The 11966-nt window shown below is 53.0% G+C and overlaps 1 protein-coding gene across 3 annotated transcripts; it reads right to left on the bottom strand.

Annotated features, from left to right (window-relative positions):
- Positions 1–639: 639 nt before the first annotated feature.
- On the bottom strand, positions 640–7244 carry LOC142046501 (maestro heat-like repeat-containing protein family member 7). 3 transcript variants are annotated; one of them, XM_075063456.1, is made up of 10 exons: positions 6945–7244; positions 6475–6578; positions 4793–4895; positions 4418–4497; positions 3889–3998; positions 3584–3679; positions 2767–2871; positions 2406–2541; positions 2058–2152; positions 640–1049 (listed from the first exon to the last, which is right to left on the bottom strand). In XM_075063456.1, exons 5-10 carry the CDS (start codon positions 3937–3939, stop codon positions 957–959), a joined length of 576 nt encoding a protein of 191 aa, XP_074919557.1. In that variant the 5' UTR covers positions 3940–3998; positions 4418–4497; positions 4793–4895; positions 6475–6578; positions 6945–7244; the 3' UTR covers positions 640–956. The 3 variants fall into 3 exon arrangements, with proteins under 3 accessions (XP_074919557.1, XP_074919556.1, XP_074919558.1); XM_075063455.1 differs by lacking the exon at positions 6945–7244 and having other exon boundaries at positions 4418–4895; positions 6475–6741; XM_075063457.1 differs by lacking the exons at positions 6475–6578; positions 6945–7244 and having other exon boundaries at positions 4418–5508.
- Positions 7245–11966: the final 4722 nt, after the last annotated feature.

Genomic DNA, 11966 nt, shown 5'->3' with positions numbered 1-11966 from the left:
AATACTCCAGCTGAGGCCTTAATCAGCATGGAGTAGAGCAGAAAAAGCAGCAAAGAATCCTGTGGCACCTTATAGACTAACAGACGTTTAGGAGCATGAGCTTTCGTGGTGAATACCCACTTCATCGGATGCATGTAGATGGAAATTTCCAGGGGCAGTATTATATATATATATGCAAGCAAGAAGCAAGTAGAGATAATGAGGTTAGTTAATCAGGGAGAATGAGGCCCTCTTCTAGCAGTTGGGTGTGAAAACCAAGGGAGGAGAACTGGTTTTGTAGTTGGCAAGCCATTCACAGTCTTTGTTTAATTCTGAGCTGATGGTGTCAAATTTGCACATGAACTGAAGCTCAGCAGTTTCTCTTTGAAGTCTGGTCCTGAAGTTTTTTTGCTGCAGGATGGCCACCTTAAGATCTGCCGATAGTGTGGCCAGGGAGGTTGAAGTGCTCTCCTACAGGTTTTGTATATTGCCATTCCTGATATCTGATTTGTGTCCATTTAGCCTTTTCCGTAGAGACTGTGCAGTTTGGCTGATGTACATAGCGGAGGGCATTGCTGGCATATGATGGCGTATATTATATTGGTGGACGTGCAGGTGAATGAACAGTGATGGTGTGGCTGATCTGCATTAGGTCCTGTGATGGTGTCGCTGGTGTAGATATGTGGGCAGAGTTGGTGTGTGTGCATAGCAGATGTACATAGCAGAGGGGCATTGCTGGGAGCAGGGGGAATGGGATGGGGGATAGACCAAGGAAAGGGGGGAGGGGAATGGATGTGAGGGAAAGAGCTCTGCCCCAGATGAAGGAATTTGGGGGGCAGAGGGAAGGACCCTGCTCCACACAGAGAGGGGAGAGAGTTTCTGTGAGTGCTAGGGGGCTCTATTTTCCCTTCCACTCATTCCCATTTACAGTGAGCCAGAGCAGTACCTGCAGCAGGGAGCGGGAGCTGCTGGTGGCCTCAGAGGCACAGCCCCTGCAGTGCCTCAGGCAGCTGGCTCAAGTGCCAGATGATGTGGAGCTGGTGCATCATGTTGGCTGTGACGTCCTCCTGCTGCAACGGAACGAGAACCTGTCAGAGACTCAGCCGCCTCTGAAGAATCAGGGGGGATTAAGGGCACCTGGAACCAGCAGCATTTCCACCCAGCACCTGCCCACCTCTGAGGGATGGATTCACCCTCCTGATTCCCAGAATCGAGTCTTATTGTCCTTTCTAGTGACCTCCAGTGCCAACCCCCTCCTTGTAGGGTGAGCTCCTGCCATCTCCCCCTCAGTGCCTTGACAGCTGTTCCACCTCCAATCCACAGCTCAAGTTCTCAGAACCTTCCACCCCCACCCCCACCCAGGTTGAGCAGGGAGGGGGCTCTAGCGGGGGGCAGGATGGATTCTGGCAGCAGTGAATTGGGATGCGGGGAGGTTGAGACCTTTCCCCAAGTCATCCCAGCCACTAATGCTGAAGCTGCAGGATGGCAGCCCTGGTGAATGGAGAAGATCAGCAGCCCCTGCTGGCTGAATCCTCCCGTTCTCTCTAAAGCAGGTCCAGTCCTGCCAGCAGCGGGACAAGCTTCCCTCGCCCATGTGCCTCAGCCCTGCCTGGTCAGTCACCATCACCCATCAGTCCTTGGCCTCCCAGGCTGCCAGTGATGGGAGTAACTCTGGGTAGTAGCTCGGGTGCAGGGGTGGCTCCAGGCCCCAGCACACCAAGCGCGTGCTTGGGGCGGCATGCCACGGGGGGCACTCTGCCAGTCTCCGGGAGGGCGGCAGCCTTCGGCAGCATGCCTGCGGCGGGTCCTCTGGTCCCGTGGCTCCGATGGGCCTCCCGCAGGCATGCCTGTGGAGGGTCCGCTGGTCCTGTGGCACCGCGGGACTAGCGGACCCTCCGCAGGCACGCCTGCGGGAGGTCCACCGGAGCCGCAGGACTGGCAACCCGCAGAGCGCCCCCTGCGGCATGCCGCCGTGCTTGGGGCAGCGAAATGTCTAGAGCCGCCCCTGCTTGGGTGACACGGACACTAGGCCACCTCCACTTCCTGAGTTGTGTCATGCCCTGGCAGAGTGTCCTTACCTCCCCCACCCTGGCTGTGTTCTTGTAGCCCAGGAGCCTGCTGTCCTGGTGCCAGTGCCAGCAGCACAGGTCTTTGGCCTCATGGATAGTCAGACCTGGGAAAGAGACACGCACACACACATTTCTCATTCTGGCTGCAGTGCTTGTGTCCTTCCAGTCCCATTGGTGGCTGCACAGTGGGCAGAGTCCTCGCTGCATGCCTGGCCCAACAGAATTGCAGGGCATGGTGAAGAACAGAGACAGAGACACACAGAGACTCATCCTCCAGCCGGGGTCAGTCTGAGAGAAATTGGCTGGGGTTCCAGTCTCACTCTTCTATTGGGCGCCATTTCCCAGCAGGGTTCTTACCCCTCTGGTGCAGCAGCAGCTGGTAGAGCCGGTAAACCCCTTCCCTGGCCTGCCGGCTGATGTCTTTGGCTGGGTTACCAATGAACAGAGCCAGCTGTGTCACATGGTGACCCATCCTGGGGAATTCTGCTGAGTTCTAATGGAAGGAAGGGGGAGGGGGGACTCCATCAGCATTTTCCTGCCAGCTCCCAGTTCCCCCCCCACCCCCGAGCCAGGACTCTCCTTCCCCTCAGCCCCTCTGCAGGAGATGCTAGAGGACAGGACCTAGAGCTAGACTCTTAATTTTCCCTGCCCACAAGGGAGCCTGGCCCATGAGGACTTGCTTCCACACCTGCTCCAGGATGAACCTGGAGGTCCTTACATCAAACTCAGGGAGGGTGATGGTGGATCTGAGCAGGGCCGTGCTGCTCCTAATGGCCCTGGCTCTCTCCCGTGACACCCAGGACACAATCCAGTAGTTAAAGTGCTGTAGGGAAATGAGGCAGCTCAGGATCAATGGGCAGGTGCACGTGTTGTGCTAATGAGCCCCTCCCCATCCCCTGGGGGCTGAGACATTGTGTGCAGGGTCAAATATCTGATTCATTGATTGCAGAGCTTTAGAAGAGGATTGTTGCCCCCAGGACAATGCTAGTATCCTGCAGCTCACAACATGTCTTTGTCTCTCTAGATTGGGACAATGTTCAGTGTCCGGGCTGGTCTCGTCCTCCCTGAACTCCTGATTCCTGAACAGCTCACCAGGAAGAAGACAGACCCCTCCCCACTCTCTGTCTCTCAAGTCCTTGGTCGGGTGAAGGGATTGAGTGTGAGCACAATCTCCCCAGGAATCTCAGAGCCCATCGGAGAGAAGGGCTGATTCTCTGGGATCCTCCTGTTTCTCTAGGAAGGAGCCTGTGACTCTTCTCTGAGGACCATTCTTCTGGATCTCACAGGAGGGGTTCAGACTCTCACTCCCCAAGCCAGCCAGGGCCCCTGTGATTAGTGCTCAACAGAACTAGGCAGAGCTCTGGCGTGAAGTCCCAGCTTCTTCCTCTGTCCTTCAAGGAGGAATGGCTTGACAGTGCATTGCACTGACTGCCCTGAGCAAGGACGGCCTACTGGGGACCCAGCTAGGAGGACAGACTGGAAAATGGATCTAAGAGTTAAGGTAAAATTTCCCCCACCTCTCTCATCGGGCTCACCTCCAAGATGTAGTGGAGCCTGTTGGTGTCTGGGGACTCTGCCAGCAGATTCCCCAGCATGGCATCCAGGAGGTCTGGGAAGACCCTATGCAGATCCTGCAAAGCAAGGGAGAGCCATGGTCAGAGTTAGGGAAAGTGGGGCTACACCTGCAACAGGATGGGAAGAGGGGTCTTGGAGAAGCACTGGTGAGACCCCCAAACACATATCCTGGCCTCTCTCATTCACATCCCACTGCACACAATTAGCAAGAATTCATAGCAGGATGACAGCTGGCTCTTCAATCTATGACTTTAGCATGATCTACCTGGACTTGAGTGGTCTCCTTCTCCGTGCCCAGGGTGAAAACAGATGGCATGCAGGGCAGCTCGAAGGAGGTGTGTCTCCAGCTCTGACTCCAGGGCAGGAGTCATGGTGCTGGCAAGAGAGAGACGCCAGTATTAGACTGTGCAGTGTGGGGTAGGACTGGCACCAACATGGATGTGAAACTGCAGGGAAATAGGCACAGGCTGGTGAGAATGGAAACTGAGGCACCAAGCCAGGGAATGACAAGGCCAAGGTTTCCCAGACACACAGTGGCAAGGCAGGAATAACACCTGTTCCCTGGACCCTGCTGCCCCTCCTGTATCTGATCCTGGGAGTGAGCCTCTCCCCAAAGCCATTGCAATGTTACTGGAGTGAAAAGAACAATCCAGCCAGGAGAGAGTGAACCTTCCCATCACCTCTGCCAGAGGAGCCACCCTTGGGAGGTGACCTGGGAGTGGGACAGGCAGTGACTCTCAGCCCTGGGCCTGAGCAGCACGGGGGTTAGGGGAACTGAGCAGAAGTCTCGGTACCTGAGGTTGCCCACAGCAATCAGGGAGTTAGCGAGGATGGCGCCAGGTGGAGAGTTATCAGGCAGCTCCTCAATGAGCTCCTGTGAGACACAAAGGAGCATGTGAGATTGGGGCCTCACTGACACTTCCCAGTGAGGAAATTACACAGCCAGCACCTCACACAGCTGACAAGATCCCTCCACCTGCCTCCCGCTCCTCCGATTCCTGCCCACTAGTGACCAATCTCAGCATTTCTTCCATCTCTTCTCCCCAATCTTCAGCCCCAGCAATCCCTGCCCTCAGCTGCCCCTCCAGCACCAGCCATCCGCCATCCATTGGCCCAGAAAGACCTCTTCCCCTCCTATGTCTCTGTCCTCAGCTGCTGGGCTCGCTCACCACAATCCTCTCCACCACAGCCGCCTTGATGCACTGCAGCTCCAATGAGATACACGGTGTGGATGGCGTGCAGGAAGATGAGCTGCTGGGCCTCATCCTGCACCTACCAGGAGTGGGGTTAGGGGAGAGAGAGCCAGTTAGCCAGGGACCTCCCTGCCCCACCCACACCAGCTGCAGGATTCAGGCCTGAATGGAGGATAGCGGGGACCCGACTGTTGTCCAAATCGCCTACAACTCCTATACAAGCAGGGTCAGGAACTGGGACAATGACTGTAGGGCAAGGAGACCCCAGCTGGTGTGTGATAAACACCCCTATCTTGGGGGTCCCAGATCATGGAGCAGAAAGATCCCCATTAGGGCTGGTGGATCATCAGAGACAAGACACTCTGCAGAAGGTCAGGGTGCTGGGAAGGGGCAGGACAATCTCAGTTCCAGAAAAGCTGAAGAACGTTTGTACCTTTTCTCAGCCCTGGAGCTGCTCTTGGATGTTCTTGAAAGCGGCCTTCTCTGTGGCCACGTCCCCCAATTCCTCCTCCTCGTCCTCTCCCTGCACCAGGGAGAGAAGGGGACAGGATGATGCCTGCTGCTACCCAGGGGAAGGACAGGGGCATGGTGGGGCAATGTGCCCCCTTCCCACCTCCGGAACCCAGGGTAGATTGGGCCCCACATTCCCCGCTCTCAGTGATGCCTTCAGCCCCCAACTCCTTCAGGAGCCCATAGCAAAAAGACCCCCCACACACACACACTGTCCTGGATTCCTTGGGAGGTGCCTGCCCCCACCCCCAGCTGGAGGATCAAGGACCAAAGCGGCAGCAACTAGTGTCAGTGGAGTTTCCGTGACTCAGGCCAGACACCTGGGCTGGGGACCTGCCCCCATAGCACTGTTCGAGGGCCTGGGCCTGAGGTGTTCACAGTCCCCTCCTCACCCCTCCCTGAGCCCAGGCTGGCTCCTCACCTGGAACAAAGCAGCGGCACCCACTGAGCTCGCTGCTGCCTGAGTCCCAGGCACTGCTGCTGTTCCATGGAGAGTGGGCCGAGCTGCTGGTGCTGGGACAGGGATCCTCCACCTCCTGCCCTGGGGAGGCTGGAAGATCCTCAGTGACCAGGCAGGGCGATGCCTTCTGCTGGGAATCAGGGCTGGGCTCCTGCGGCTGGTGCTTCCCACACAACAAGCTCCAGAGCCACCCTGCCCGGCTCCCCTCCTGGGCTGGATCCTGCCAGCCTAGCCACATCCTGGGCCAGCTTCTTTTCAGCCTGGCCAGTGCCTCTCCCACCTCGGTGCCTGTGCCGGGAGCGGGTTTCCTCTGCCAGAAGATTGGGCACTTCCACCTCCTAGCCCGGTCGGGAGCTCCTTCCCTGCCAGCGGGGATGGAGGGGCCACTCTGCTCCTGGGGAAGATGGCAGCTGCTTCCCTCAGGCTCTGGAGCCACCTGCAGAGCCTTCTTCCTGAACATCCTCAGGAGCCTGCCCATCCTGGAACCAAGCGGGAACAGGCGTGAGTCTGGGGTCAAGGCAGCCTTACACTAATCAGCCTTTTTGGTCCCTCTCCATCCCTGCCCCAGCCAGAGCAGCTCCTCCTCCCCCCACAGGGGTGCAGGGAGTGCAATTTCCATACACTGGCAGGAGTTCAGTGTATGATCTGGTCCCAACGTTCCCCCTCGTCATCCCTGGTGCTGCAATACCTGGGAGTCTCCTCCTTTTCGAGCACTGGGGTCAGTCACAAAGGCCATCGGTCACATTGGACAAGCAGCTCCCTTCCGTCATCCCAGACCACACTCCTCCCAAGCTAGAGAAGGAACAGAATCCAGGAGTCCGGACTTCTCCTGGGAAACTATTCCCCACATCAAAGTCCCTAGGCATAGCAAGCCCAGGGCCCCCTTGTTTCCCATTGATTTCCATGCTCAGCAGCTCACAGGGTCTGGCCCAGCTCAGAGATTCTCAGCCTGGGGAACGGTCTCCCACAAGGGAAAGGCTGGAAGCCCCATTGCTGGGACCTTTCCAAACACACTGCAAATGGCTCTGGAGAAGCCCCTCCCCGGTCTGAGAGCCAGGGGTTCCTGGGGGCAGGTTGCAAACCCAATCTCCGTTGGGAAAGATTCTCTCCCTCTTTCTGCCTCTCCCCATTCAGACAGGGAACCTTAATGTCACTCACTTGCTCTAGGTGATGAAGCGATGGATAGTGGATGTTCAGAGTCGCCAGCAAGCCCAAGGCAGGCTGGAGAGGGTGGTGACCTGAGGAGTTACCTTGCCCAGCACTGACGATTGAATAGCTGTGAAAACAAGAGTCTGTCTTATTGTCAAGAGATGGAGAAACTCAGCCAGCAGCAGGGGGTGCAGAACTCTTCCCTAGTGTGGGGATGACAGTGCCTCCCAGCTCCTGACATCCGAGCACTTTACACACCTTCCTGGAGCCTCCCAACCCCCCTGGGCTTTAGGGACTGCGACCCCAACCCTGCTGATGAGAAACAGGCCTGGGGAGGGGAAGCTACTGGCTCAGGGTCACACCAAAGTGTCAGAGCCATGGATGGGACCCAGCAGTCCTTATTTCCAGGCCCCTTCACTAATCACTGCTGCACACTACCTCACACAGCTGGCAATTACAAGGAGACCCTCATGTCCAGTCGCCCTGCCTTTGTGTGTGCTCTGCTGTAGTGACTGGACCAAGGGATTGGGAGTCAGGACTCCTGGGTTCCATTGCTGGTTTTCCTATTGACCTGCAGGACTTTGGGCAACTTTCTCCCCCCTCTATGGCTCTGTCCCCAGCAGGCAAATAGGGATTTCGTACTTTCCCACTATCGGAAAGTGCTGGGAGAATCCCCCAGCAAAAGCTGCTTTACAGTGCTAAGTGGCATCTGACCATGAAAGGTCGGACTGCACTGCCCAGGTGGAGGAGTGTTTGGCTCTGGGGTTTCACTATAGAGAGGAGCCCAGCCATGGAGTTTCGCTCAAGAAGACCAATTCTCCAATTTGTAAGGGCATTTTGAATTCCAGTCCTGTGCTCCGAAGTGCTTGGTGTCATCTGCAGATTTTAGAAGCATACTCTCCACTCCATTTTCCAAATCATTAATGAAAATAATGTATAGTACCGGACTCTGCCAGACCCTGCCAGACCCTCTCAGTTGGACAGCCAAACATGGAGAAAGACTCCTGCAGTGTGGGCTTTCAACCAGCTGTGCACCTACATTATACTAATTACATCTAGACCACATTATCCTCATTTGCTTGTGAGAATGTCCTATGGAACTGTGTCAAAAGCCTTATTAACCCCCAGATAGATCACATCTACTGTTTACCCTCCTCCACTAGGCTCGTAACCCTGACAAAGAAGGAAATAGGATTAGTCTGGAAAGATTTGTTCTTGAGCAATCCATGCTCACTAGTCCTAAGAACCAAATTATCCTGTAGGTGCTGACAAATTGATTGTTTAATAATGTGTTCCAGGATCTTTCCAGATATGGAAGTGATGCTGGCTAGTCTGTAAGTCCCAGGGTTCTCTTTGTTCCCCTTTTAAAGATAGGTACTGTCTTGTTAATGGATGAGAAGATGTTCTTTTTCAGGGATCTCAGATGAAAACTGGGGCACTGGGCACTGCCACAAAAATGGAGGCAGGAACTTCTTCTCTCCTCCTGGCAAAGAACCCCAGGTACCCAAAAGAATGGGACTCACACCCCTGAATGGGCTTTAAAAAAGACAATGATTAAAATTTGGCCCCGACCATTTCTTGTTTCCACAGACTAGACATTTTATCAAAGTTTAGAATTCCTTGGTGCTAAACACCGTGAAATTCCCTTTTCTTCTTGACAAGGGGGCTTTAACACCCCTTGTCTCATCCAGGATCATGGCTGCCCAGAGCTCAAGAATTGTCCTGTTCCCATGGGACCAGGGCCGCCCAGAGGATTCACGGGACCTGAGGTCTTCCTGCCGCCGAATTGCCGCCGAAGACCCAGCACTTCGGCAGCGGGTCCTGGGGCAGAAGGACTCCCTGCCGCGGGTCTTTGGGGCACTTTGGCTGTGGGTCCTAGAGCGGAAGGACCTCCCCACCGCTGAATTGCTGCCCAAGACCCGGAGCGGAAGAAGCTCCGGGGCCCCTGGAGCGAGTGAAAGACCCCACTCCAGGGGCCCTGAAAAACTCCTGTGGGGGGACTGTAGGGCCCGGGTCCTGGGGCAAATTGGCCCACTTGCCCCTCCCCCCAGGCAGCCCTGCATTGGACAGATGGGGAACCTGAGATACAGAGAATGGAAGTGACCTACCCAAGGGCCTACACAGCAAGGTGGTGGCAGAGCCAGAAAGAGAAGCCACCAATCCTGACTCCTGTTCTAACAGACAACAAACTCCCCAGAGGCAGGGATAGAGCCCAGGAATCAAGATGGTGGGGAAATTTCATTGAAACCGTTTCTGTCAGAAAATCCCATTCAGTTTGTTTATACCAGTTTGTTTCTTGAAATCATAATAAGTGGGATGAACATTCTTTGCAAAAATATATTGTTGCAAAACAAAAGCATCTCCTGTTTGTCACTGTGTGTTAAATTGTCTCATCACACACAGAGAGGAGACACTTAGATCTCGAAAATTAGATAAGATGTTTCAGTCTGAGCTAAGTAGTTGCTGCTCGTAACAATTTCAAAATAATACAATACAAATAAAATAGAATATTTCAGCTATTCTATTATGTCATAATCTGATCTGAGTAAATGTGACAGGACACCTCATATTATGCACTGCTCTTAGTGACACTCTCCAATGGATCCCCATCCTCCACCCACCGTGAGGTAGGTAGGAGCAGATTGTTATCCCTACTTGAAAGAGGGAGAAGCTAAGGCTGAGAAAGGAGAATTGACTTGTTTTAGATCACACAGCCAGTCAGTGGCAGAGTTGGGAATAGAACCCAAGAGCCCCGACTTTCAAACTAATCATTGGCTCTTGAATTTCATACATTGAATGACCTCAGTAAAGTGCTCTCAAATGAGCTCCAGACCAACAACAGTTCATAGTAATTATTCAGCAAGTATTTTAGGAGAACTGGAATGTTAGAGACAATCATGAACTGCTCAAAGACAATTAATGCAGAGAAGCAGCAAAATTTGTCAAACATATGACTGGTTATGACTTATTTACTTGGTCCTAAAAGAGAACAAGGACTTGAGTCTCCTCCCTGTCAATAACACCCTGCTCAGCCAATCAGGGTAGAGGCTGAGGGGCAGGTGGCTGAGGGTTCTCTCCAGAGCACCCAAAGGATGGCCCAGGTCACCAGTGGGGATCACTGTCCGAGCACTATTTCAACCCCACATTTTTGGGTGGACCTCTCATGATGGGAGATGCAGAACACCCCCCGCCATACACACACACATACACACACCCCTCTCCTGGTGGTGGGAGAGAAACAAGGGAAAGGACAAAAGAAGTAAGAGATGAAGAGAAAGGAGGGAGGGATGGAGGAAAAGATAAAACAAAATGGACAAACCCCAATGTCCCCAGTGATTCTAAGGGACAAAATCCTTGGTGGGGAATAAAATTCTGCCACCTTAAGCTAGTGTTTTCCATGCCTAGAATTCAGCTGGCACCAGATGGATCAGACCGAACAGGTTCCAAATCTCTCTGAGGCTCTTACCTTCTAAACAGGGACATCTGTTTTCTAGTAAAATGAGTCAAAGGAAAGGAGAAAACTCGAAAGAGGTTCCTCCTGGTTCTCACATACGTGAACCCTAATACTCTCTCAGTCCTCAAAGACAGACCTCAAGAAGGAGACTTGCTGAAGCAAAGCCACAGAAGTCTCCAAGGTTTCCCTGGCCCTGCTCCCCTGTCCTGCCTGCCTGATGTCAGCATCTCTCTGTGAGGTCACCACATCCACACCACCTTTGACCAATAGGCTGAGGTCCTGCAAAAGGCCTTTGTGATGTCACTGCCACACCAACTCCTCCCCTGCAGTGCTAATGTCCTGCTGCTGGCCAGACACTTTGGAGGTTTGAGCTACTCCCTGTGGATAACCCCATTTAATGAGTGCTCATCCTAGGAAGCAAGCCAGCTAGGCAGTAAAATATCAGAGGCTGCTCCCAATGCTACACTCAGTTTTTCAGAAATCAATAGACTTTATGGTCAGAAGAGACCATTAGAGAATCTAAGCTGACCCTCTGCATATCACAGGCCTCCTGTATACCACAATAGCTACTTTTTGGGGCAAACTCATTCCAGAAAGGCATCTAGTCTTCATTAAATGACCTCAAGAGATGCAGAATCCACCACTTTCCTTGATAGCTTGTTCTAGTGGTGAATCATCCTCACTGTTGAATATTTGTGCCTTATTTCTAATATGACTGTGTCTCTTTTCACATTCCAGCCATTAGGTCTTGTTATGCCTTTCTCTGCTAGATTAAAAAGCCCTTTAATACCCAAAATTTTCTCTCCATTAAGGCACTTCAACACTTCAAAGAGGTCACCTTTCAATCTTCTTTTGATAAGCTAAACAGCTTGAGCTCTTTCAATAGCTCACTAATAGGTATTTTTCTCCAGCCCTCAGAACATTTAGTTGCTCTTTGCTGCCCCAGCTCCAATTTCTCAACATCTTTTTCAAATGAGGACACCAAAACCGGATGCCATATTCCAATAGCAGTCTCACTGATGCTGTGTCACCTCCCTATCCTACTCATGGCTCTGCTCCTATGTCTAAGGATGGCTTTAGCCCTGTTCACCACAGCATCACACTGGGAGCTCATGTTGAGTGGCTTCTCCACTATGGCCCCTAAATTCTTTTCAGAATCGCTGCTTTCCTGGATACATTTCCCCATTCTGGAGGTGTGGCTGGCATGCCTTGTTGCTAGGTATAGGACTTTGCATTTGCCTCTGGTCAAACTGGTTTTCTTTGAATGGGTCCAGCTTACTGAATGAGCCAGATCGCTCTGTATCACTGCCCTCTCCTCATCACTAATTACCACTCTGCCAGTATTTTGTCACCTGCCAATCTTATCAGCAGTGATTTTTATCTTTTCTCCCAATTCATTGATAAACATTATTTTAAAAAATTAGTCCTTGAGAGCTTCTTCGGACCCTTAGTACCCAGGACCTGCTCCCCACAGCACAATGAGAAAGGGCTGTCCAACCCTCCTGCTGCATAGGGAATAAGCACAGTAGAAACACACCTTTAGGAGCTGTTGTTCAGAGCCTATGGACAACACATGT

This window comes from Chelonoidis abingdonii, chromosome 3, assembly GCF_003597395.2.
Source record: "Chelonoidis abingdonii isolate Lonesome George chromosome 3, CheloAbing_2.0, whole genome shotgun sequence".
Lineage (NCBI taxonomy): Eukaryota > Metazoa > Chordata > Testudines > Testudinidae > Chelonoidis > Chelonoidis abingdonii.
Note: the sequence above shows the minus strand (reverse complement) of the source record. Positions and strands in the feature narration are given on the sequence as shown.